This window comes from Labeo rohita, chromosome 8 (genome assembly GCF_022985175.1).
Source record: "Labeo rohita strain BAU-BD-2019 chromosome 8, IGBB_LRoh.1.0, whole genome shotgun sequence".
Taxonomy (NCBI): domain Eukaryota; kingdom Metazoa; phylum Chordata; class Actinopteri; order Cypriniformes; family Cyprinidae; genus Labeo; species Labeo rohita.
The window spans coordinates 24,741,493-24,767,682 of NC_066876.1; the positions used below are offsets into that span (position 1 = coordinate 24,741,493).

The window sequence follows — 26,190 nt, forward strand, 5'->3', positions numbered from 1 at the left end:
ATTCGTCAGAGAAACCTGAGAAAAAATCTACATAGAAAAGAGGGGTTTTTTTTATACTGTTTTTGCTGTACTTTAAATTAAATAAATGCAGACTTGGTGAGCAAAAGAGACTTCTTTAAAAAATCATTCAAAATCTTACTGTTCAAAAACTTCTTGAGTGGTAGTGTAACTTACAGCAGTAACATCGCTGCTATAATTCTAATCATAACAGTCTAATAATTTTCTATGTACACGTCACTCATTTATTTAAATGTCATATTTTGCTACACCGTCAGCAATTCTTTTTGCGGTTCATAATAATGAGAAACCAATTACCAATGAGTGTAATCTTATTTATACTTTTATTATTATTATTATTTTATTTTTAAGTACTTAATTTTATTTATACTAACATCAACGATATTTAGCGAAATGTTTACTCGCAGTACATAGGCTAATGGATAAAACACATTTACGACGTTTAACAGGTTGAATTATGCATAAATAAAATCAAATAGAACGTTAAATATAAATATAAATGAATGAATGAGTGAATCCTTGTCTTTCAATAAGGGTCGTCATCAATAAATACCGATAAATATCTTATTCGCACGTCACGGTTGCGTTGCGGAAGTGCGTCACACTGTTTACAACTGAAACAGACGGGTAAAAAAAAAAACCCACAAGCGTAATGCCAGTTTTATCTGGTTTTGTATTACATTAATGTGTCAAATCATTGCGAGCAAGGTTAGTGTGCTTTTCATAACTGCAAATTTACGTCACGGCACAGAAATAAAGTCGCGAGTTAATGCATCTGTAATGTAGGAGAAAACGTTACTACACATATAAGACGTTCAATACCAAAAGTTTCGTTTGTAATGTCAAGAATTTGAAAACAACGTTTTATTGATTCGTTTAGTTAAGTTTGTTACCACTAAATTACTAAATAAATGTAAAATACCACAGACCTGAAGTATTTACAGTACAACAGATGCTGCCTAATATATATAGGTTCATAAATTTCTTTTTCGGTTTCACAGGGAAAAAAAAATTCCTACGGAACGCCAGACGCTGTCATTCAGTGCAAATTATGACAATGTTGAGCAGTAAATCCAACGAGGAGATCAGATGGATGCTGGATGATTACGGAATAAAACATGGTCCTGTGGTCGGTAAGTTCATAGTCAGCTAATATTGTTTTTGTTATTTTATGTCTATATAATTGTCTACATAGTTTTCATTCATTTTAATTTCAGTTTTAGTTTTAACTTTGGTAGAATATAAAATTTCGGTTTCTAAACGTTTTTTTCCAAGTGATCTTAGCCTTAGTTTACTATAGTAATCCTGTTTTTTTCTTGTTGTCTTGCATATGATTTATATATATAGATATATATGTGTGTGTGTGTGTGTTTATGTGTGTATATATATATATGTATGTACATATTAATTTCAACAGATTCCACCAGAGCTCTTTATGAGAAGAAGCTAAAAGAAGCCATGGCTAAACACAGAAAAACCAAAGCTCAATCCAACAGGACATTTTACAGGGAGGAGGGTAATTCAACCCGAAACATGAGCATCTATACTTGTAAAGTCATATTACACCAATAATTTGAACTGATTACAATTTTGGCTTACAGAGGACGTCACCTATATTCAGCATCGCAGACCTGTGAGTACTATTGAAAATGAGTTTCCAGTTGAAACTAGTTTCAGACTTGTTTACATCCTGACTAATGTTGCATTTGTTTTTATGTAGCAACGATATGACGATGTGAGCAACAGGTAAGTCAGTCTGAATATTACAGCAGTTTAAATGACCTTATAATACAATAATAGTGAAGCTAACAAGCTTTTTTGGTTTGTTAGAACGTGGTCTGATTATAGAGAGATGGACTACATGGATGGGTAAGATGGCTTTTTTGGTATCCACCTTATTTTTCCTGTAAGAGCGAGCGCAGCCATTTGTAAATTTTATGGGTGTGGCTTTCGGTCTCATCAGCATCCAGCTACAAAACAGTTGGTTTTACTGTCTAATATTGCAAATTGGTTTGTCTTACCATATTATTTTAATGTATTATCTTAATTATGAACACATTGGTTTGCAGTGCAAAGAGTTTTACCGTTTACTGCACGTAACGGATAATGAACTGGAAATCTCACCCGTACATAGGCTTACGTCTGCGATGAAGAATAAGGTGGATAGAATTATACTAAAAGTGTGTCATTGTCAAGGGAGAAATTATTTTTATTAATGAAGTGCATTAATTTTGTTGAAGGCCTGCTATATATAGGACCCAAGCTGCTTACTGTAATACATCACAAGCAAGAAACATGCCTGAGAACAATTCAACACCTGAGAATGGTTCAACACGCTTGGTGCCAATCTGGCTACAGATATTAGTATTTCTTATCGTATCTGGTTTTCTGTACTTGTTTTTTATAAATATGGAACCAGCAGAGCCTGTCAAAAGACTGACATAGCCCTAAACGGAATATTACATTTCTAAACCAAGCAGATATTCAGCACAAAAGTGTGATTTTTAACGTACCGGAGTGTATTTTAACTTCTTAAATGTTAAACGTGTGATGTTTTATCAAAGTAACAGCCCAACACTGGGACTCTTTTGTGAATATGAAGGAAGTGGGTGTTACAGGATGCACCTGTTGAATGATTATTTTTAAGATCTTTTATTTTGTTCCTTGGTCAAGAAACAATAATTGCATTACATTTTACAGTACTGTACAGTGCAGTACTGTATTTTAAAGGTTTTTTAATTATTTTACAATAGGTAATAAGCTCTTTTTCCAATGGAATATTTGTCTAGAAGTATCATTCTTGAATTTGGATCATTCTCTGAATTATACGCATTTGAATATGCTTGAGCCAAAATAGATGGATTTCAGAATTGATTGTTTCTGATGTTTTGTGATTTAAAAACTTAAGGTTTTATTAAAAGGAATTTTTTAGATACATCTGAAAATGCCTTTATTACTACCTGAAGCTTTCTAAACAGTAAAAACACTATATGCATGTTGAAATTTAGATTTTTGTTTTAATGGCAAAATAAAAGTCTACAAATTTTATTACACGTACCAAAAACAACAAAACAACCATTAATTCTCCACATTGCAAGACATGGATGTAACAGGAAGTGACAGCTGTGTTTCTTTGCAAACCTTTTATTATTATTTGAGCATTTTGCTCATTCACTAAAACTGTATAAATGTTTTAAACAGAACTAACCTATCTGTGTTTCAAATTTTGGTTATATTTAGAAACAAACATTTAGCTTGTTTCAAATGGAGTGTATATACTGTACTATAGTGTTCTTGGCTTCACTAGACACTAGTAGTGCTGTTTAAAATGTTTAGCGTATGCCTATAATAACGCACTAAACAATTACTGTTATTAATTATTGGTCATATTTCTAAATACAGGGATTATTTCCTGTGCTGTTTTAGAAAAATCAGAGGACTTGTTCTTTTGTCTGTTTAAGCATCAGAACAGGAATATAATGCGTTCAGAGAGCCCACTTTCATTTCAAAGAGAACATATGAACAAACCAGGTAAAATACACAAAGAAATAATACTTTTCCGTTCCTGTAGTGACCTAATGTAATAGAGGTTGTTCTTAGGCTGTCTGTCCCTTTTCCCACCTGTGATTAACCAAAAAATAAGATCTTTAAAAACAACTGTAGTAGAAAAAACAATAAATATATATTTAACTTATAAAGCCCCATAGAGAATACAAAGAAACTAAAGAAGAAACCCAAAAACATTTCACAGTTTTACAGTCTTTACCTGCAACAATATGGGAAGACCTCAGGATGGGTCAGACGTGGTACCTCTATAAACTAAAAAGCCCTTTTTAACCTTGTTAGTGCAACAGCTTGTGTTGTAATGTCACCTAGCTTCAAGTCTAGTTCTGTCAGCATTTACTTACAAAGAAAAAAAATCTCCCATCTCCAGTAACACTGAAAGAAAAACCTCCAACCAATGACAATTGAAATATGTTTCTCTGTAACTGACAGAGAATGGCAGATAGTAGGAAATGGCGGTTTCTGTGGTTCTTCAAACGTAGATCTACCCTTTGGTTTGGACAGGCCACTGAAACACCAACCTCAGGTCGATCAAGTGGCCAGTTTCTAGTTGCTGAAACAACAAAATCATACATAAAAATCAGCACAGATGTTACTTTCTTACATTCTGCCTTCATTCATTTCTGATTCATCATTGTCCGGTGTCTGCGTTTTCTCTCCTAAAGTAATAAGCAATAAAAATGTCTTTGTACTTGTTTAAACTAGCGTTTTAATGCCTTCACATAAGCACTCATCAACACAGGTATCCACTGTTTTCTTTTAGACTGTGAAATAATAGCCTGGACCAGAACTGTTACCTTGTAGACACAGAAAAACACACAAAAAACTAAATTAGACAAAAAACAACTTGCATTACCTTCTTTTTGTACTCCCATTATTTGATTGTCAAGGCAATGTATGTGTTGTCAACACCTGTGATAAAAATATAACTTGTCAGTCAAAGAAACACAAGATTTATTAAATATTTTTTGAAATCAAGTAGTTACTCACAGGTCCTACTCTCACGCTCCAGTTCAGTGGGTTTGCTCACTCTCTTGCAGTATACTTTGGCAACAATCAGAATGGCACACGTCGCCACCACAAACGTCAAACCAGATACTAGTAAACTGATGACCACTGGGCTCATCACCGGATCCACTTCTGAGATTTCAATAAAACAGCAGACCAAATTAAGGTCAAGATGACTTTTGTTTATCTTCAGAATGCAAATTAAGATATTTTTGATGAAATCCGAGAGTCATTTTTGGGTGAACTATCCCTTTAAAGTAAAGTAAAACTGAAATAGCAAAAGATCACAGATCTTTTCTTCAGTATTGTGAAGTATATCTAAGTGTACTGAAGCTTGTTTCTGCCATGGGATAATAAAAGGTAATTGTGACTTTTTGATCTCACAATGCTGAATTTTTCCTTGTTATTATTATTATTATTATTATTGTTTTTTTTAGAAAAAAAAAGTTAATTGTGGCGTTTGATCTCCCATTTTGCTTCTCATAATTTTATGTCTCGCAATTCAGATTTTTTTCTCCAAATTCTGAGTTTATATCTCACAATTCTGACTTTTTCCTTCAAATTCTGAGTTTATATCTCCACAACTCTCACTTTGTTTCTCCAAATTCTCAGTTTATATCTCGCAATTCTGACTTTGTTCCTCAAAATTCTGAATTTATATCTTTCAACTCTACCTTTGTTCTTCCAAATTCTAAGTTTATATCTCACAATTCCGACTTTGCTCCTCCAAATTCTGTTTAAATCTCGCAACTCTGACTTTGTTCTCCTAATTCAGAGTTCATTTCTTGCAACTTCGCCTTTGGTCCTCCAAATTCTGAGTAATAGTGACTCTTTATCTCAGATTTTTTTTTCTCATTATTCTGAGTTTATATCTCACAATTCTGTTTTTTTTTTTTCCCCTCAAAATTCTGAGTTTATGTCTCACAATTCTGTGTCCTTGTAAAAAATTTAACCGCAAGTTTTTGTCTTTCAAAATAGTCTGACCTGTGAGATAAAAAGCTGCAATATTTTTTATTCTGTGGTGGACACAAGCTTCCATACGAGTGTAAGGGATCAATTAAAAAAAAAAAAGAAAATAACATACATGGATGAAATTATTTAGAACGTAGATGGAATAGAAAATAGAGGGTGAATATTCGTTTCATGCCTACTTTAAAAGAACTGTTGCTGAGGCTTTTATTTTGAATTACAAATGACCTTTTGTGCTGAACAGGTAGTCTTAAACATCCCAAGTCCACCTGGGCTGGAAGCACAAAACTCACCTCGAATAGAGATGGGTAAAGGTTGACTCTCCCTCGAGATAAATGTGCGCTCTCCAGTCTGGACCTTGTAGAGACAGCAGTAGTAGCCCTCATTACTGGACTGGGCATTGGAGAAAGTAAAGGTGACGGAGGGAGCGAGGGCTGGCAGAGAGTGCCGGACGGTCCCGTTGGGCCTGATGAGCCGCAGCTGAAAGGATCCTCCTGGATACTGAGGCTGAGTGGAGCAGGTGACATTAAAACTGTGGCCCCGGATCACCCAACCCGGCCGGGCCTCAGGAGACGTGTTGTACCAGATTTGAGGAGTGTGAATCTCCACTGAGAAGAAGTATAATAAAGGTTAGTCTGAGACTTTTAGCTCTTGATTGCAAGCTTAGGCAGCAGATGTGACTTACAGACAGTGATGTTAATGAAGTTGCTGTGTGGAGAAAATCCTGATGGAGAGTTTCCCAGTTTAGTGTGTATCCTGTAGAGACAGCTATAGCTGCCCTGGTGAGAGATTTCCAAGTCTGACAGGGTCAGATCCACCGTCATTTGTCTGGGATCGGCTCTCTGGGTCACTAGCGGAGTATCCACACCTCGTTTGTACAGATGGAAGTCAATGACAGACTGCCAGTACGGGGCAGTGCATTTAAATTGGACGGCCTCTCCGGCCGAATAGGTGTAGAAGCGAGACTGAATCGACAAGGTGGGTGCAAGAAGTTTTCCTGGTTGGGGAAAAAATTATTAACAACTACAAACAAACAGTGGTTGCGTAAAACAAATACAAATCTTTCAAACGTGTACCTGTGCACTCCACTCCAGCATCCTCACTGTGCGTACACACATCTTCATTGAGGGTGCGTTCGCACAGATCCAGGGCAAACTCGTCACCTGAGCATTTCACATTTCTCCACAGCACCTCTCCGCCAGCCCGTCCGAAACGAGCGCCGCTTGGGATGTCCAACACGAAGCCGCAGTCGAGCTCTCGACAAACCACTGCGGCATCCTCCAGATCCCAACCACGCTGGCACACGGTGCCCCACTGATGCCCATGACGCACCTCCACTCTACCCAAACAACGCTCATTTGGTTTTTCATTCACAAGTCTGGTAATCGGGTCATCTGTGGAAATAATGGGAATAAACCAGTGTTGTTATCCTTAGCTGAAAGTAAAACTATTTCAACTACTAAAAATGACCGATAATGAAGCAGAAATAAAATATAAAAACAATTATAAACTATTAAAAATTTAAAAAATTATAAACTAAATTATAAACAACTATAAACTTCATATAATTAATAAAAATGTTGACATACTAGAATTACTAAAACTTAAATTATAAACTGACATACTGAGATAGAACTAAATAGAAATATAAAAACCCAAAACTTACACTACCAGTCAAAAGTTTTTGAACCGTAAGATTTTTGATGTTTTTTAAAGTTTCTTCTGCTCACCAAGCCTGCATTTATTTGATCCAAAGTACAGCAAAAACAGTAAAACTTTAAAAATATTTTTCCTATTTAAAATAACTTTTTTTCTGTGTGAATATATTTTAAAATGCAATTTATTCCCGTGATCAAAGCTGAATTTTTAGCATGTCACATGATCCTTCAGAAATCATTCAAATATGCTGATTTGCTGTTCAAGAAACATTTTTTATTATGTTATTATCATTATAAATATTTCAAACAGTTGAGTATATTTTTTCATTCTTTGATGAATAGAAAGATGCAAAGATCAGCATTTATCTGAAATAAAAAGCTTTGTAACATTATACACTATACCACTCAAAAGATTGGAGTCAATTTTTTTTAGAAATTATAAAAATGAATACTTTAAGTAAGGATGCTCTAAACTAATCAAAAGTGTTATAATGTTACAAAAGATTTTTATTTCAGATAAATGCTGTTCTTCTGAATTTTCTATTCATCAAAGAAACCTGAAAAAATTCAACAATAATAATAAATGTTTTTTGAGCAGCAAATGCACAAGCATACTTGGCAATAAAAGTTCTTTCTGATTCTGATTCTGAAATCAGAATATTAGAATGATTTCTGAAGGATCATGACTGGAGTAATGATGCTAAAAATTCAGCTTTGAAATTAAAGGAATAAATTACATTTTAAAATATATTCAAATAGAAAACTCATATTTCAAAATGTTACTGTTTTTGCTGTAAAAAATAAATGCAGGCCTGGTGAGCAGAAGAGACTTATTTAAAAATTAATTATTAATTATTAATAAATACTGTAATAGTATGATTAGTGAGTTGTGCTGCTTTTGTTTAAATAATATATTTGTGTACTGTGTATATTTATTATGTATATATAAATACACACATACAGTATATATTCTGAAAATATTTACATGTATGCACATGCATATATTTTTATTGACATTGATATTAGATATAAATATATTTAATATATAAACATAACATATTTATCTTAAATATATCTATGCATGTGTGTGTATTTATATATACATAACAAATATGCACAGTACACACATATACTGTGTAAACAAAAACTTTTATTTTGGATGTGATTAATCGTTGCACAGCACTAAATGTGAGTTAATCAAATCCATATATCAACATTATTAATCAGTGGCTTATTGCCTGGAATAGTGCTTTTCAAAGTCCACATGAGGAAAAAAACCCATACATTTAAATTGAATTGAAGACGTTTTTCTAATATTTTAAAATGAGACATTTTTAAAAATGTAACATTTTATTTTATTTTTAGAATAAATACATAGTAAAATATCTAATATAATATAGTAATATATAGTAAAATGTAAAGTATATATTTTGTAGAAATTATTAAACTATTTTCGCTTAAGTACAGTAATTCAGTTTTGCATGTATTTTTATTTAAAATGTATCTCTAGAATGTTATGCGTAATATGTTTCTCACACAGTATAAATAAGTCTCTATACCTGAAGATAATCTGCTTTTATAATTTAGGAAGGGGACCAACATGTAATAGTTTGAAAATCCTCATTCAAAAAGTCATTAACTCACCAAAGGCATGAACATCTTCAACAGCAACTGTGCATCCTGTTCAAGAAGACAAAAGTTCAAGGTACGTTATACTCTTGTCATATTCATTTTAAGGTTCAGAAATACTTCGTATGTTTTAAGGCGTTTTGGTTTATCTGCATTTGTGCACGGATCAAATATACTATGCTTGCAGATGCTGACAGTGTTCAGGTCTCCTTTAACATATAGTTTTAATAAGAAGAGAATAAATATTACTAACCAAGCATTACCAGGACCAGAAGAATCCTCGACATTGCAAATTTCCCATGTAACGCAAATGCCAGGGCTTTAGGCTCATTTAATAACTAAATGTCTCTGTCAATGTAAGCAGTCCAAAAGCTGACGGTTCCAGTGTGAGCAGAACCAGGAGCAAGTTGATGCATAGCACTTCAGTCTACACAGCTAGCTGGCTAACTAGCACTTCTCAATGCAGAAAGTGTTCCTGCTCACCTCCATGTGATTCATACGAATACATCATCTATCGTAGCTCATGCTTAAAAGCATAATAGTCGATAATAGCACATAACACATAACAATTTGGACACAGAAGCCGTAGAACCGGACGGCTAATATGCTAACGTTGCCCTAAAGTAAATAGAGTTATTCGTAAAGCGAGATCAAAGAAATACCGATGTATTTACAAAGCATAATCGAATAAATCTGTAGTCTGTAATGCTTTGTGAGTTGGTGTTCCTCGAGAGTACGGTATTCCCACAAACAGCGTCATAATGCAGACTAGCGACGTCCGATTCGTGAATGAATCGTTCTTTTGAATCGAATCTTTGCAATAGACCGCCAGAAAGGTTTCCGAACAAACTGAATCAACAGAACGACTCACATTTGCAGTTAAGCGAGGATTTGACTGATGGCGGGTTACTTTTCGATACTTTGTGCCAAAACACACACAAAGTTTGTTTAGTGTAATCACTAAATTACAGCTAATATTTAAATATTAAAAACTGTTATTCAGACTAACGTTAGATTTGCATGAATTTTACATTGTTCTCGTTTCTAAATGACTCCTTCCCATGAGCTGAAACATGGCAAATGACACATTAAATTACATTAACACCCTTATTGATAAACGTAATAAACAGTATTGGAACGTAACAGGCCACGCAAGGGTGTCAAAAGACTATGTGATGACGAATACGCCGGGCGCACAGGAATCACTGAATTGTCTTTTTAACTGATTCTTTGAAATGAATTGTTCATATGAGTCGATTCGCGGCAATGAGTCAGACGTGCCATTATTCAGATGTAGATGTTTTTACTGTTCTGCGACGTTGCGCAAGATCTGCGCACAAAACGTTCACGATGATTTGCCTCGAGGCTTAAAACAATTTTAGGCTTATATGTGGAAAATAACAAAGTCGGAGATACAATTTAACGACACCATAAATTTAATATATCGCCCAGCTGTAAGATCTACAGTACTGCAATTTTATGAATCTATTTTACTATTGAAATATCATCCGTTAGTATTAGCTGGAACATTATTACTACTATAACTTTTATAAGAAGGGTTGGTGAACAGTTTTCACAACTATTCAGAGGTAAGGAATGCTGTGAATGAGTTTGTGGCGACATCATGAGGATAAAATGAGAATTAAATTGTACATTTTACTAATAATACGTTTGTTACCGTATTTTTTCACCTTTGTTAAAAAAATATAAAAATAGTGTTATCTCAGGTCCAACAGATACAAGTTTTGATTTTAATAATGTATTAATATGTTTGAAATTACCATTAACTAAGATTAATAAATCCTTTAGAAGCATATTTCATGGTAAGTTAATGTTAACTACAGTGGTTAACCAATGCTAACAAATACAAACTTATTGTAAAGAAAGATTTTTAATGTTTTAACATTAAAACGTTAAAAAAATGTTTAATGCAGCTCAGCTATTTTTTAGGAAGCTGTGATACTTTTTTAGGATTCTTTGATGAATAAAAATGTGAAAAGAACATCATTTATTTAAAATAGAAATCTTTTTGTGGTATACCCTACTGTTTAAAACGTTGGGGTCAGTAATTTAAAAATTAATTAATTAATTAATACTTTTATTTAGAAAGGATGTGTTAAATGTGTTAAAGTGATAGTAAAGACTTATATTGTTAGAAAAGATTTCTATTTTGAATAAATGCTGTTCTTTTCAAACATATTATTCATCAAAATAATTCTGAAAAAAGTATCACAGGTATGAAGCGTCACAACTGTTTCCAACATTGATAATAATAATGATTTCTGAAGAATCATGTTTACACCAAAGACTGGAATAATGATGCTGAAAATGCAGCTTTGCATCACAGGAATAAACTATATTTTAAAGTTAATTAAAATAGAAAACTGGAATTTTAAATTGCAATAATATTTTACAATATTACTGTTTTTTATTTAATAAACTCAGCCTTGATGAACATAAGAGACTTGTTTACAAAAACATTAAAAATCTTACTGATCCCAAACTTTTGAACGGCCGTGTACAATACAATGTTACAGAAAGCTAAAGCATAAAGTTTTTTGTCATTTACTCGGGTTGTCTTTACAAATTTCACCCTCAAGATGGGAGTCAAACAAGACAAAACTTTATATTTGTCATACAAATATGTTTGTGAATGACGTTACTTTTAAACCGGAAAATATGAGTTCAACGGCTCAAACAAACTTGTTCCTTGTTCATTTTATGTTCCCTATTTAAACCGTGCAAAATTTCCCTCATCTGAAGTAAATCCTAAATTCACAGTTTTGTGAGTGTGACTTTACTATTACCTGGAACCAGGTTATATTTATATTGTTGTAAAATAATAATTTAAAAACAATAAAAATAATAATAAACATAAAGGACACTCAAAATGCACTTTAGAATAAACAAAAGGTTTATTCTAAACTATTATTCTAACTCTTATTCTATACTATTTATACCCAGATGTTTATGTCTGCATCTTTCTTGAAAAGTGCAGGAGTTCAGGAGTAGTTTTCAGCCCATTCACGTGCGTTATTCCGAGCACCGACCTACTTCTGTTTAATTGGATAAGCGTTCAGTCTCTACCGAGAGAGAGAACGAGACCGGCTGGACCCACACTGTGCAAACCGTTATCCACCTGCAAATAAAGCGTTCACGGAATCTGCACATTCCTCGCTGACGTCACGGCGGATGGAATAATAGAACAACCGTCGCTCGAAATACGCTCTCGCGCTCTTCTGTCATGATGTTATGAAGTGCACTTTGGAAAAATGTCCTCACGACAGCGCTACACGCACGGAATGTCCCACGGAAGCGCTGGCGAACAACAGGTGGATTCCGAGGCCAATCCAGACCTGGAAGTAGCCATACTTCTCTGTCTCTCTCCGCCCCTATGAGTAACCATAGCAAAGACACCGTAAAATCCAGCGTACCGGAAAGAAGCTGAATATCGCGGTCGCGACATGGATCATTTCAGCGGTGACGTGACGTTACGGACAACATTGACCACTTATTCGGAATTATGTCACTTTACATCTGATATCGTCTGCTAGTACGCCGAGCCTGTTTATTTCTGTCCCAAGAGATTGTTTGTAGACTTTTGGAGTTATCATGCCTGTCAGTAACGGATCGATGATGGATTTGCCCTCGGAATATGTGAAAGTAAAGGCGCATTATGGAGGGTGAGTGTTGTAAACTTTCACAGGGTTAATGTTTTAAAGTTGGCCTGCTGTGTTGTGGCGTCAAAGGTCGAAATATGCCCGGCGTTTGGCAGTTTAATGCAAGCAGAACATGTTTGCAAACGCACTTCACTCCCACAGCTGACAAACTTTGACATCCTTTAATGTTTAATACTTTTTCAACGTAAGATCGTTTCTGAACAGCATATTTTGTCATTTAGAGACGCTGTCAACTGACGCAATTCACAACTATGCAGTTCACAATATTAGTCATGTCATAAAACAGCCAGGTGTTTTTTGCCAATATTAAGAAATTAGCAAATGTTTTTAAAATTTAATTCTTAATATATTCTAATATGAAGTAGTTGCATTTGTTTTTAAAGGTGTATACAGGTATGTTAGTTAAAAAGTTTTACATATACAGAAATAATAAATATTTTTGAAAAATATTATTAAAAGTATGAAAAGCTGTTTATTTTACTAGGAGTAAGGTTGCCATTTCATAGATGCCACCATATTGATATCACATGACAGCCATGCCACGCAACTGACCAAGTTATTGATACATTTTGATCAACTAAAAGTTAAAAAATAACTTACTGAGTGCCTCTTTAAATATGAAATGTGATCTTGGACCACAAAACCAGTTATAAGTAGCACGGGTATGTTTGTAGCAATTGCCAACAATGCATTGTATGGTACTATGGTTTAAAATGATCGATTTTTCTTTTATGCTAAAAAGTTTTGTAAATTTCCTACTGTTAATATATCAAAACTTAATTTTTGATTAGTAAAATGCATTAAGAACTTCATTTGGACAACTTTAAAGGCGATTTTCTCTTTTTTTGCACCCTCAGATTCCAGATTTTCAAATAGTTGTATCTCAGCCAAATATTGTCCTATCCTAACAAACTATACATCAATGGACCATTTGCTGTTTCTTTAAAGAGGATTTTTACTAGTATTATAAAAGGCAAGTCAGTCTTCATAATTCATACAAAAGCAATCTTGTAGATTACTTATAAAAATACCAAAAGTTTTATTTTTGTTTTATTTTTTGATGCCACACATGACTTGATTTGGCTAGAATGGTTTTGACCCATACTGTGGCTTCTGTCACTACACATTTTTTACACAACAGTGAATTGTTTCCTACTTGATGCTCTACTGGAATTAAAATCTAGGCTTTTATTTTGTTTAGATGTTCTTGGCTAAAAGTGGCCGTGATGTAAGCGGTCAGGAGACAGTGAGATAACACAAACACGCACTGTCTGTATACATCACCGTGAATCACTGTTATTAATCACATCAACACTCAAGCACGAACAGCTTTGGTGATATCGCCCACCCTTTAGTCAACATTGTGAATGATATAGATTCATTCCGAAACCTCAGTGTCTGAGTCGCTGTGGCATTCTTAAAGGGATAGTTTTCTCAAAAATGAAAATTTAGTTTACTTACTGTCATGTTTTTCCAAACCTGTATGAATTTCTTACTTCTGCCGAAGACATTTTAAATAGTGTTGGTAATCAAACAGTTGCTGGTAGCCACTGAAAAAAAAAACAGTCAATGGATACCAGCATCTGTTTGGTTACTAATATTATTGAAAATTTCTTCTTCTGTGTTCAATAGATGAAATACATTTATACAGGTTTGGAATAACTAGAGGGTGAGTAGATGATGACAGAATTTTTCTTTAAAAGGAAAATTCTTGCATTATTTATGAAAATTCTGTGACTCAAAAATATCAATTCTGTCATTATTTACTCACCCTCATTCATTTTGGGTGAAGTATTCCTTTAACCATTATCTTGGTGACAACTGGTATTAATATTAACCTTCGCACCACAAACGTACCAATCAAATTTGTCCATTTATGTAATTTTTATGCTGTTTTATGCAGGGAAAAATGGAATCGGCTTGAAATGAGCTTTGTTTGTTTGTGTTTTACTCTTTTGTTTGAAATTTAGTATTTAACTTTATGATTTATTTGGGCAGTCAAATAATGAGGAACATAGATTCTTCACTTTTTATTATGTTAAAGAGACAGTTCACTAAAAAACGAAAATTCTGTCATTATTACTCACCCTCATGATGTTCCAAACCTTACTTTTGTTCATCTTCGGAACACAAATTAAGATACTTTTGGTGAAATCCGCGAACTTTATGACCCTGCATGGACAGCATAGCTTCAAAAAATTACAGTTGAATCACTGATGTCACATCGACTATTTTAACAATGTCTTTACTACCTTTCTGGGCCTTGAATGTAGTAGTTGCATTGCTGGAAAGCTCTTGGATTTCATCAAAAGTATGTTAATTTGTGTTCTGAAGATGAACGAAGTTCTTACTTGTTTGGAACAAGGGTAAGGGTGAGTAATTAATGACAGAATTTACATTTTAGGTGAACTATCCCTTTAATAATCATCTCTAGGCTGGTTGTTTTAAAAAATAATGAATATTGTATAAGCATTCCGTAGATAAACGCATTCGATAATGCACCATAACTCATGACAGCATAGATGTGCTTTGCATATTACACCCTGCTAGCTCAGTGGATGGCGATACAATAGACCTTTGATTTAAAAGCGCAAATACCTGATGGCGTGCCAGTGACCCTGCTATAGGAAGTGAAGAGTTCCTCAGTGTCTGTGGAAGTGTGAATTCCTCTCTTACATGAGTGTGTAAAGAGCTCTGAATTTGGGTCAGGCTTTTTGGAGCTTTTTGAAAGCCTTGGTGATTCCCACTTCTAAAAATATTTAGGAGGAAGTTAACACCAGGCGGGACAGAAATCTTGGTGACTGGCTGACAACCTGAGCCAGGCAGTTGCCTAGCAACAAGTTATAAGCCTCAATAATGGCTCTTTTTTTCACAGATTCCAGGGAGTGTTTATTTGAGTGCAGGCCTCTAGGTTTCAGTCCAAGATGATTTTTTTGTTGAGCAATCAAGAGAGAGATTAGACTGTTTAAAATAGCTCGTCTCAGAGGGGGGGATTGCTGGATATTCAACATTGTTGACCCTGTAAGTCACCTGAAGTGTCACGTCTTGTAGCTTTGTACGTTTTGAATAGACAGAAGTTTGTCATGCTGGTAAAAAGTGCTTTGAGCTGTTTTACCATGCATAAAACATCCCTGTTACCTGACAGAAGAGATTGTTGTCTCATTGACAGCCCTAGGCTATGCAAACAGCTAAAATGTTTCAGCGGAGAGGCCTGAACTTTTTTTTTTAGCCTATCAGAAAAGCTTGTCTGTCATTTTGAAAGTTTAGGTTTGCACATGTGTTTTGAGGGCCAGGTATTTTTCAATGGATAAAACTTAAAAGTAGGGTTAAGGTTAATGTTTTTGAGAAAAGTATTGTATGTTCACTATTATTTATCAATTAATTGATTATAAATACAGTAAAACCTGTAATGTTTTGAAATATTATTACAATTTAAAATATCTGTTTTTTTATTTTAATATATTTTAAAATGGAATTCATTTCTCAGAATTTTCAGCATCATTACTCCGGTCTTCAGTGTCATCATGATCCTTAAGAAATCACTTTAATATGCTGATTTCATGCTCAAGAAATATTTCTTCTTATTATCAATCTTAAAAGCTGTTGTTTCTTTGTCTAATTGAAAGTAGAACAAAACAGCATTTATTTAAAAAATCTTTTGTAGCATTGTCACATTTGATATATTTAATGCTTCTTTGGCTGAATACTGGAACTATTCATTTTCCTAAACCAAATTACAATTTTGCTAAATAATGATGGTTCTTTTACATAATTAACCTTAAACAAACCATCAGTTTAATATCCCGGCAATACACTGAATCATTAACTTTGAACAATGACAGAATAAGTGTGTAAACACACTTTACTGAACCATCAGCAGCCTACTGTGCCAAGAGAGAATTGAACTTGGCATGTGTTTCTTATTTCCATTTCCACTGCTGGACTTTAGTCCAGAACTCAGGAGGCTTAGAGAGATTTGATTTGCTATAGCAACCACACAGACAGCACTGTAGATAATACTCGCCGGTCATAAATCAGAAGCATAAGGTGAAACCTTACAATCATGTTACCATTGACACCGATGATTTTTCTTTTAAAATGCTTTTATGTGAGAAGTCTGAATGCACTGTAGTCTCAGCTCGCTGAGAACAAAACATTGAGTGTGAACAGGTCTTAAATTCCCTGAACTCTGTGTTTGTATTGTAAACTTCAGTGCTAAGTTTAGAACACAGTAACACGGCATTCTAAGCCATTCTCTTCATGCAAATCTAGTCTGTGAATTTGAATATACTGTATATCCAGTTCTGAGCCTACTGACAGTATTCTCTGTAGACAGGGCGTTGTTTGAATTCACTGAGCTCCGTCTGTTGTGTGGGCTTTTTTAGGGGCTAGTTATACTATTTCAGGTGGGTTTTATGGTTGAGTCTGGTAACTCAATCAGAAACGAGCAGGGTGTGTTCATGATGATTCAGCAGTTACCCAAAACTTCACAAAACTGGGCTGCTCATCCAACTTTTTTTTTTAAGACAAAAAAACATTAGGCCACACATGTACTGTCTGTTTACTATGAAAACAAAGATTTAGTTCTAAAAGAGCTTACATCAGAATCGCCACAGGATGCTCTAGAATTCTAAAATATTTTTGTCACAGTAACATTTCAGAATTAAGCAAGAATTTAAAGGTGAAATTTACATTTAGCAGACACTTTTATCCAAAGCAACTTACAAAAGAGGACAATGGAAGCAATCAAAATCAACAAAAGAACAATAACATGCAAGTGCTATGACAAGTCTCAGTTAGCCTAACGCAATACACGTAGCAAGGTTTTTTTTTTAAATTCTATAATAAATAAAAGAAAACAGACAGAATAGAAAAAGAAAAGCAGGGTAGTGTTAGAGGCCTTTCAAAAAGAACAAAAAAGCTAGTGTTAAAGGAGAAGGTGCCCCGAGTTTGAACTTTCAAAATGCAGTTTAAATGCGGCTTCACGCGATCCCAAATGTAGTTGTAAACGATCCCAGCCGAGGAAGAAGGGTCTTATCTAGCGAAACAGCTGGTATTTATATATATTATATATTTTTGTTGTTCAAAAACTGCTGAATGTGGGGGTCTATTGAAACTTTTTTTCAGAAGTATTATTAATATTAAGAGTTTGGATGGTGATGGGTCATGATAGCAGGGTTTCCACGAGTCTTAAAAAATTCTTAAGATCAGATTTCATTCATCATGTGAAGAGAGTGAGTCGAGCTGACTGACAAGAAGAGAGAGGTGAGAAAGACAAAACAATGGCAGAAGAGTTTCAAAAACGAAATGCAAAAGTACCTGTTTTAAAAATATTTTGGATTTGAAAAGCCTGCTGACTTCTGCCATTTATCTAAGGTGATAGTGGAAGTGTCATATTTATTTGGTTCCACAGTCTTTGCTGATTTTTATTTATTTAAACTGTTTTTTTTTTGTTTGTTTGTTGTTGTTGTTTTTTAAATATATATACCATCAAGGTGTATGGTGTGATTCCAAGCTTTCTTATTCGTTTTGCTAATAAATGTTTACTTGGTTACACAGTGTTTACCGATTTTCAGTTTTGTATACCTATTTAAACTTTGTGTAAGTTTTTTTTTATATTAGTCATGGTATATAACAGTGTATTTTTATTTGTTTTGTTAATAAAAGTTTGTTTTGTTACGTTAATACCGCTAATTTAAAAGTGAAAGTAAAATGCGCATGACACTTTTACAAGCTACTTAAAACCGTAGGAAAGTGAAGAAAAGAGGGAAAACTTAAACAAACTAAAAAGAAACAACTACTTGACGCTGAATTGCTGCTAACTTGAAAGTGAAAGTAAAATGTGCACTGCGCTTTTACTGAGAGAAAAGAGGAAAACCTGAAAAGAGCTAAAAACAAACAGTTGCTAGATGATGAATTGCTGTTAATTTGAAAGTGAAAGTCAAACTTGAACTATACTTGGAGAACATGTTGCTGTATTGTTTTCCCTTTGTATTTTTTTCCATAAATTTTCTTTAGTTGGTCTTAAAAAGGTCTTAAAAAGTCTTAAATTTACCCTCATAAAACCTGCAAAAACCCTGTGATAGTCAGATTGTCCAAAAACCAGCTTTTCAACCATTGTTTATGACCCATTCCTATCCAAAACACAATGACAGAACCATACAGTACTTTTTGTTAGTGTTTCTTGCTTTTTTTTTCTTATGTTAAATGATTTTCTGCATATGCGTCATATGTAGCTGCCTGACGAACAAGCTGGTGCTTTTTATTAAATTCCCTGATTAAAATCTCCATTGCAAATTTTTTCAGGAGAAGTGTGTCTGTCTTGATAAATCTCGGCTGAATCTCAGGTCTGAATCTCAGAATCAGAGGTTTATTTGTTGAAGTTGTGAGCTGCAAGGTCAAATGTTTAAGTTGCGATTATGTTGTGTCAGAGCAAAATGCCAACCACGTGTGATCGTTCACAAATCTACACCTATAATTAACCCAGAGAATCTTTATTTATCTCCTCCGCTCCTTTTTTATTCAGCGCAAATAATGTTATTGCAACACTTACGCTTTTTCTGTCTGTCTCATCTATTTCAGACCCACCCCACTCTGTTTTAATATGGAGTGAGAAATTAACACCTCTAAAATTGCTTTATTTAACTGTTGGCATCCTCTGGGATGGTTAGCACTTATTAAAGTTAATCAGAAATGTTTCACATGGCTCGCTCTGGAATTTAATTTCCCTCCCTGCCTCTTCAGTTGCGTCAGTGCCGAGCGAGGCGCCATCCAAACGGCAGTTGCTCCAGGGACTCCTAACATTTATCAGTTGATCAGGCCTTAGAGAGCCGTGCGGTAGGAGATCCTTTCACCCCCGGCTTTAGTGCCAGCCAGTTATATGGGGGCTGAGGATGGTGGGGGACGGATGGAGCCATAAGGGCAGGGTGGCAGATGATGGACTCATGATGAAGGTTCCCCTGCTGAGGGGCAAGCTGCTACAGAGCTCATCTCAGCAGAAAACACACACACTCCATATATCTGACTTGTCATACGGTCATACATCAGATTTTCCATCTACACAGGAACTGTGGGAGGTCTGTAGACTGATTTGTAAAACAGAAATGTCTTTAAAAATATTGTAAAAAGCTCTAAATTATCAATACTTTTAAATAAAGATAAATTTTTCTTTAGCTTTTTATTTAGAAATGGGTAAAAAGAAACATTGCAACTTAACAGAGCTCTTTGCATGATTAGATAAAGAATAAGTTCTCATTTGTTAACATTAGTTAATGCATTAACTAACATGAACGAACAATGAATAATATATTTTACAGCATTTATTAATCTATTTAATGTTAATAAAAATGGTAATGTTAATTAAGTTTGTTATATTCATGTTAATTCACCTTAACTAATGTTAACTGATGCAACCTTAAATTTTAATGATGTATTAGTAAGTTTTGAACGTAATATTATTAGAATAATGTAATATTATGTTAATAAATACTGTATAATTACTGTTTAGGTAATGTTAACAAATGAAACCTTTTGGAAAAACAAATGACAATGAAACCTTGTAAAATGTTAGAAAAAACATTTATGATAAGTGTAATGTTTGATGATTAGTAAATGTTAACAATTTCTTTTCATTTTCTTTAGCTTTTTTAGTGGAAAAGTTAAAAAACAAAACAAAAAAAAAATTATATGAACCAAGCTCTTTGTATAATTAGATAAAGAAATATAATTGAAAATTATTATTATAATATATATAATTTTATTAGGTTAAAATTATTATAATTTATGTAATTTTGGAAATATCAGTTTGTTGTCACAGTAATATTTTAGCATTTAAAATAAATAAAATAAAAAATGAAGATAATAAAAAAAATGAATATACATTTTAAATGTAGAAAGATATTAATGAGTAGTATTATATTTCGTTTTTTTCTTTTAGTTTTTCATAAAAAAGGGGAAAAAACACAATTGAGCATATATACAATATATATATTGAAAAAAAAATATATATATACATAAATATATAAATATATATATATATATATATATGGTAATGCAATGTCTGATTTTAAAATGCCTTTCAAAGGATGAATTTTGAGATTTTAAGTTTTGAACTGATATATAGTTTCTTATGATTTCTAAAACGTGATAGGGAAAAAGGCAACGAAGAGAGGTCAGAACTCATGTTATGATGTAGATTTTTTTTTTTAAGTTGCACTCTTGACATATATTAATCTATTACTTTTCCTACATAATTTGTAACACAAAAATATGGTAAAATATCTATTTAGGAGTCTTAGACCTTTCCAACGATGTATAGTTTGTTGTGATTAGATTAGGATTTAATTTTAATATGGTGAAGTAACAGATGGGACGGTGACAGTTAAAGGGTTAAAATATTTGAATACTTGAAACAAATAACCTCTTATGTCTTCAGATAGTTTCTTTGAGTGTAAACCATTAAACAAATGTAACTATCTCTCTGTAATACAGCATTTCGATGAATCCAGGACTGACAAAGCCTGTTAACTGAAAAACTAGCTCAATACTGGTTTATCCTGATGTAACAATTTTTGTTAATGTTATGAAAGAAAGTTATCATACAGTGTTATTGAAAAGACAGTACTCTTATTAAAAGACAAGTTCACTTCCAGAACAAAAATGTACAGATAATGTACTCACCCTCTTGTCATCCAAGATGTTCATGTCTTTCTTCAGTTGTAAAGAAATTACGTTTTTTGAGAAAAACATTTCAGGATTTCTCTCCATATAGTGGACTTTGATGGTGCCTGCGAATTTGATCTTCCAAAATGTAGTTTCAGTGCAGCTTCAAAGGACTCTAAACAATCCCAGCTGAGGAAGAAGGGTCTAGCGAAACGATCTGTCATTTTCTTAAAAAAATTCAATTAATATATTTTTTAACCTCAGATTCTCATCTTGTCTAGCTCTGCGTGAACTTTGTGTATTCCGGTTTAAGACAGTTACGGTAGGTTGAAAACTCCCATCTCATTTTCTCCTCCAACTTCAAAATCGTCCTACGTCACTGTTTTACCTTTTTTTGTAAAGGGTGCCAATGGATCTTCTTTGCATGTTGACTTTGTAAACGCTGTGTCTGTACTTCTGCAGCGATGTAGGACGATTTTGAAGTTGGAGAAGAAAATGAAATGGGAGTTTTTTTTGACATACCCAAACTATCATCAGTGTTTCCCAGAGGTTTACAATTTTGGGGTACAGTAAACAGAGGTTTACTCTTAAAATTAATACATGGAAGAAAATTTGTGTGAATATTCTGTTAAAAAGTTTTAATAATTAATAGAAATATATAAATATGTACATTATACTGTACAAAAGTAATATAAGAGTAATATATTTCTGTTACATGTTAAACCGTACTTTTATTTTGACAGGTTGCCGTGAAGTTTCTGTTCATACAGTATGATGTGATGCTAGTTTTTTCAAGTAAAACAGTACAATTTAAATGAAATGACTCTCACAGCAGCTCTGGAGATGAAGTTCATGTGTTCACGTCATCATATAGTGAGACACAGAGGCCGAAAATCACAGCGAGCCTCATGTGTGCTTCAGTATTATTTCAGTAGTAAACAAAACCATGTTTCCGCCATTCATACATACAGAGCCAAGCGAAACATGCAGGATTCATATCTAAACCGTCTTTTGCATTTTAATATTCACAGACATTAGTCCATATCATGATTCGAATTAAGTGACAGACCCAATTTTGATTTATTCATCCAAAAATTGACGAAATCCATGGCATTCAATGCTATAGAGTAAATTCCGTTTTTATAAGTGGACTCCGCGATCCCGTCTGCGTTTTCGCAGAGGAGAAATTGTAGACACAGTAAAATTGACATGTAGAGACAGAATTGACATGCCGTCATTAATATAAGATAAATAACATGAGACCATTTAGTTTGTTTAATAAAACAAACGGTATACACCTGTTCTATAGGAAAGATAAACTTAAATGACTTTTGTTGTGATCTGGTGCAATATAGAAAATAAAATAATAAATTTTAATTTTTAATAAATAAAATTAGCTTGACCTTCAAGGGAGATCAAGAGGTCACGCAGAGCTAGACATTTAAGGTTAAAAAGTATATAAATTGTCAGTTTGTTTAGAAAATGACCGATCATTTCGCTAGATAAGACCCTTCTTCCTTGGCTGGCATCGTTTAGAGCCCTTTGAAGCTGCATTTAAACTGCATTTGGAAGTTCAAATTCGCAGGCACCATGGAAGTCCACTATATGGAGAGAAATCCTGAAATGTTTTCCTCAAAAAAAATAATTTCTTATTGACTGAAAAAAAAAGAAAAGACATGAACATCTAGGATGACAAGGGGGTGAGTAAATTATCTGTACATTTTTGTACTGGAAGCGAACTTCTCCTTTAAGGACGTACGGTATACTGGCATATCGTTCCATATATTCCATTACAGAATGGTGTGGAAATACCGTGACAATATTTGTATATACGGTATAAACCATGGCACTGTGTGATTTCAGGATTGAGGTAATATTTCAAATTACTTGGGAAAACAGCCATTAAGCCCCAAAGAAAGATGAGATTGTGTTGAATCCACATATAAACACATTAGTCCTGATGCCCAACAAGGCACTTTGAGGTCAGTGATGATTTAATCATTTCTTAGTAATATGGTTGCACTTCTGTGCCCTGAACGGCCCTCTCTAAACCAAACTGATTGTGAGCACAGAACCAAATCATGTTTTCTTGTACATGGCTCTGTCTGAGGCAGCTCATTTCTGTATGCAGTGAGAAAGTGGGGCAGGGACCAGACTCGGCAGCTGTGTACTAGAGGTTTGAAAGAAAAGTCTCTTGTGTATCCAAACAGATGTGGCTTGTTTGGCTGTGGTTGGACTGTTTGAGGCCAGTGTTGCAAATTAAAGCTACAGAGAACATTTACAGCTCATTTGAATCAGAGATGCATGATTTGTTTAGATGCTAAAATGGCAGACTAGGCATGTACTGTCTGTATGTTAACAGATAATGTAGTTTTGTACCGTTGACTTGAATCATTTACCTGTCGCCAAATCAATTAAATTAAACCGAAGAGGATTTTATTTGTTCTCAGATCTGTATAAAGATACTTTCTGTATTAAGTGCCATTGTTTTCTTTGTAGGGACATGCTGATCTCTGACTTGGATTTGGCCATGACGTACACACAGGTGTGTGAGGAGGTGAGAACGATGTGTGGTGTCCGAAAGGAGATGCCAATTACACTCAAGTGGATTGACGATGAAGGTATGTATGACCTTTGAACTTTGTCTGAAGTGATGTCAGCAGGAAAGAAAAGTTTATTTAGAAAAAGTTGTTACAATGAATCATTTACAATAAGACCAGGAAGATGTATTAAAAAATAGATTAATTTTGATTGCGTGTTAACTTTAAGCTCAGGGACTTTGCCTATGATAAGTGTAAGCACTTCCAGAACAACAATTTACAAATAATTTACTCACCCCCTTGTCATAAAAGATGTTCATGTCTTCCTGTCTTTAGTCGTAAAGAAATTATGGTTTTTGAAGAAAGCATTTCAGGATTTTTCTGCATATAATGGAATTCATTGGTGCCCCGAATTTGAACTTCCAAAATGTAGTTTAAATGCAGCTTCAGAGGGCTCTAAACCGATCCCAGCTGAGGAAAAAGGGTCTTATCTAGGTCAGTTGGTCATTGTTTTCGAAAAATACAAATTTGTATACTTTTTAAGCACAAAAGCTCGTGTAGCACAGGCTCTGGGATGCGCGTCCACGGGTTGTTATTGAACGATTCGTTCATTTTGAACGAACTTTGGGAAGAACGAGGGGAGTGATTTGTTCATTCGCGCATGCGCAACATCCTATTAGGTTCTGTACTGGAATTAGTTCACCTGTTTTTGAGTCATTCGTTCATCTTATGGGGATGTCATGTGATGCTGATTTTGCTAAAATGAACAAAATGACTCAAAAAGATTCGTTCATTTTGCTGAACGAGACTCAAAGGTCAGAGTCGGTAAAATGATCCGAACTTTCCATCACTACTACAAATCACATCTTCGAATCACCACAAGTTCATCATCTGTGTACTCTGGCTCAAAAAGGTAGAGCATGTCGAAAAACTCCATGTTATTTTCTCCTACAACTTCAGAATCGTCCGACATCGTTGTACCTTTTTGTTTGTAAACAGCGTTTGACTTACTTGCACTTTCTTAGTCTTTGCGCGTTCGCTTTGTAAACACTGGGTCTGTGGTTCCGTCAACGTCCACGTGACCTTTCGACATGATTCAATAGTACGTGAACGAGCATCCCAGAGCCTTTATTACTAAATTACTAAGACTACAACAGAAATAAAAAAAAATAAAAGAGAGATTTATTTAAAATAATTTAAAAGGAAATTGAATATATATAAAATACAACATTGAATACTATAAATGTTGAGTATAGAATTAATCGCGATTAATCACATCCAAAATAATTTTTTTGTTTACATAATATATGTGTGTATACTGTGTATATTTATTTTATATATATATATATATATATATAAATAAATACACGCATATGCATGTATATATTTAAGAAAAATGTTATGTTTATATATTACAATTATTTATATATAATATTAATTATCTGAATATTAATATATACATGTAAATATTTAAAAAATATATAATGTGTGTACATTTATGTATACATAATGAATATACAAAGTATACACACATATGTTATGTTAACAAAAACTTTTATTTTAGATGCGATTAATCACGATTAATCGTTTGACAGCACTAGTATATTTCTAATTTGATATTTGTAAATTTATATTTTAGAGTGTTTTTTAAATGTTGCCATTTTCCTTGTCTTCTTTTTAAGGGGACCCGTGTACAATCTCATCCCAGATGGAGCTGGAGGAGGCATTCCGGATCTACAGCCGGGACCCACGCTCCGGACTTCTTTTGCATGGTACTCATTCACTCAAAACATCTGATATTAATCTATTTTCCACTGTTTATTTAGTTTTCATTTGTTTAGAAATGAATGCAGATTCAAACCACACAGCATAAATCCACCATACCACTCGAAATATCATGTGTACCCTGCACGTCCAAAGCACTTGATAAAAATCAGTTCTCCTTAGAAAACTGAGTATTTGCAATTTAGCATATTTTCTGACCCCATGCCTATGAATAGATGAAACAACTGGACTGAGTCTCACTCATTTCTCTTTGTCTTTCTGTCTAGTTTTCCCAAGTATTCCTGAAAAGCCTGGTATGCCGTGTCCAGGAGAGGACAGTAAGTCAAAATTCATGAAAGTCTTACCATTTTGAACCTTTTTCATGTGCTCTTTAGTGCTGATCTGCTTTGAAGTGGCTGTTCTATATACTACAGTCACTCAGTACACGAAACAGATTTAAAATGATCTCGTATAAGTCTATATCAGGAATAGATTTGGTCTGTACAGTCACTTTTTTCCCCTCATTGCCTTGTTTAACAGCTCACTGAACACACTGAGGGTCCAAACCTCTATTAATTTATGACTTAGTGCTGTTAACAGAATAGTTCATCTGAAACATTTCCTCACCCTGATGTCGTTTCAAACCCATGTTTTATTTCATTTTTTTTCTCCATGGTATATAAAATGAGAATTTTTAAG

At 33.9% G+C, this 26,190-nt stretch overlaps 2 protein-coding genes across 3 annotated transcripts in view; one reads left to right on the forward strand and one right to left on the reverse strand.

The window, feature by feature from the left end:
• Nucleotides 1–3,015: 3,015 nt before the first annotated feature.
• si:ch211-150o23.3 (deleted in malignant brain tumors 1 protein) lies at nt 3,016–9,657 on the reverse strand. Its single transcript, XM_051117818.1, has 8 exons — nt 9,100–9,657; nt 8,862–8,897; nt 6,636–6,953; nt 6,245–6,556; nt 5,853–6,167; nt 4,573–4,722; nt 4,439–4,494; nt 3,016–4,135 (listed from the first exon to the last, which is right to left on the reverse strand). Exons 1-7 carry the CDS (start codon nt 9,131–9,133, stop codon nt 4,457–4,459), a joined length of 1,203 nt encoding a protein of 400 aa, XP_050973775.1. The 5' UTR covers nt 9,134–9,657; the 3' UTR covers nt 3,016–4,135; nt 4,439–4,456.
• Nucleotides 8,701–26,190, forward strand: part of prkcz (protein kinase C, zeta) — a 141,681-nt gene continuing 124,191 nt past the window's right edge. The window contains exons 1-4 of one of the 2 annotated variants that reach the window (XM_051117813.1): nt 8,701–8,922; nt 23,687–23,808; nt 25,410–25,499; nt 25,779–25,829. In XM_051117813.1, the coding sequence (XP_050973770.1) occupies nt 23,691–23,808; nt 25,410–25,499; nt 25,779–25,829 (259 nt within the window). In that variant the 5' untranslated portion in view covers nt 8,701–8,922; nt 23,687–23,690. Of the gene's footprint in view, nt 8,923–11,948; nt 12,530–23,686; nt 23,809–25,409; nt 25,500–25,778; nt 25,830–26,190 lie in introns of those variants that run through there. The other variant, XM_051117812.1, reaches the window with a different exon arrangement.

Excerpts from the sequence above, each read along its gene's own strand:
- si:ch211-150o23.3 (XM_051117818.1), bottom strand. The coding sequence starts at position 9,133 with ATGTCGAGGATTCTTCTGGTCCTGGTAATGCTTG. Across the intron at positions 6,954-8,861 it reads TGAAGATGTTCATGCCTTTG|ATGACCCGATTACCAGACTT; the intron begins GTGAGTTAATGA and ends TTATTTCCACAG. Across the intron at positions 6,557-6,635 it reads TGCTGGAGTGGAGTGCACAG|GAAAACTTCTTGCACCCACC; the intron begins GTACACGTTTGA and ends TTCCCCAACCAG.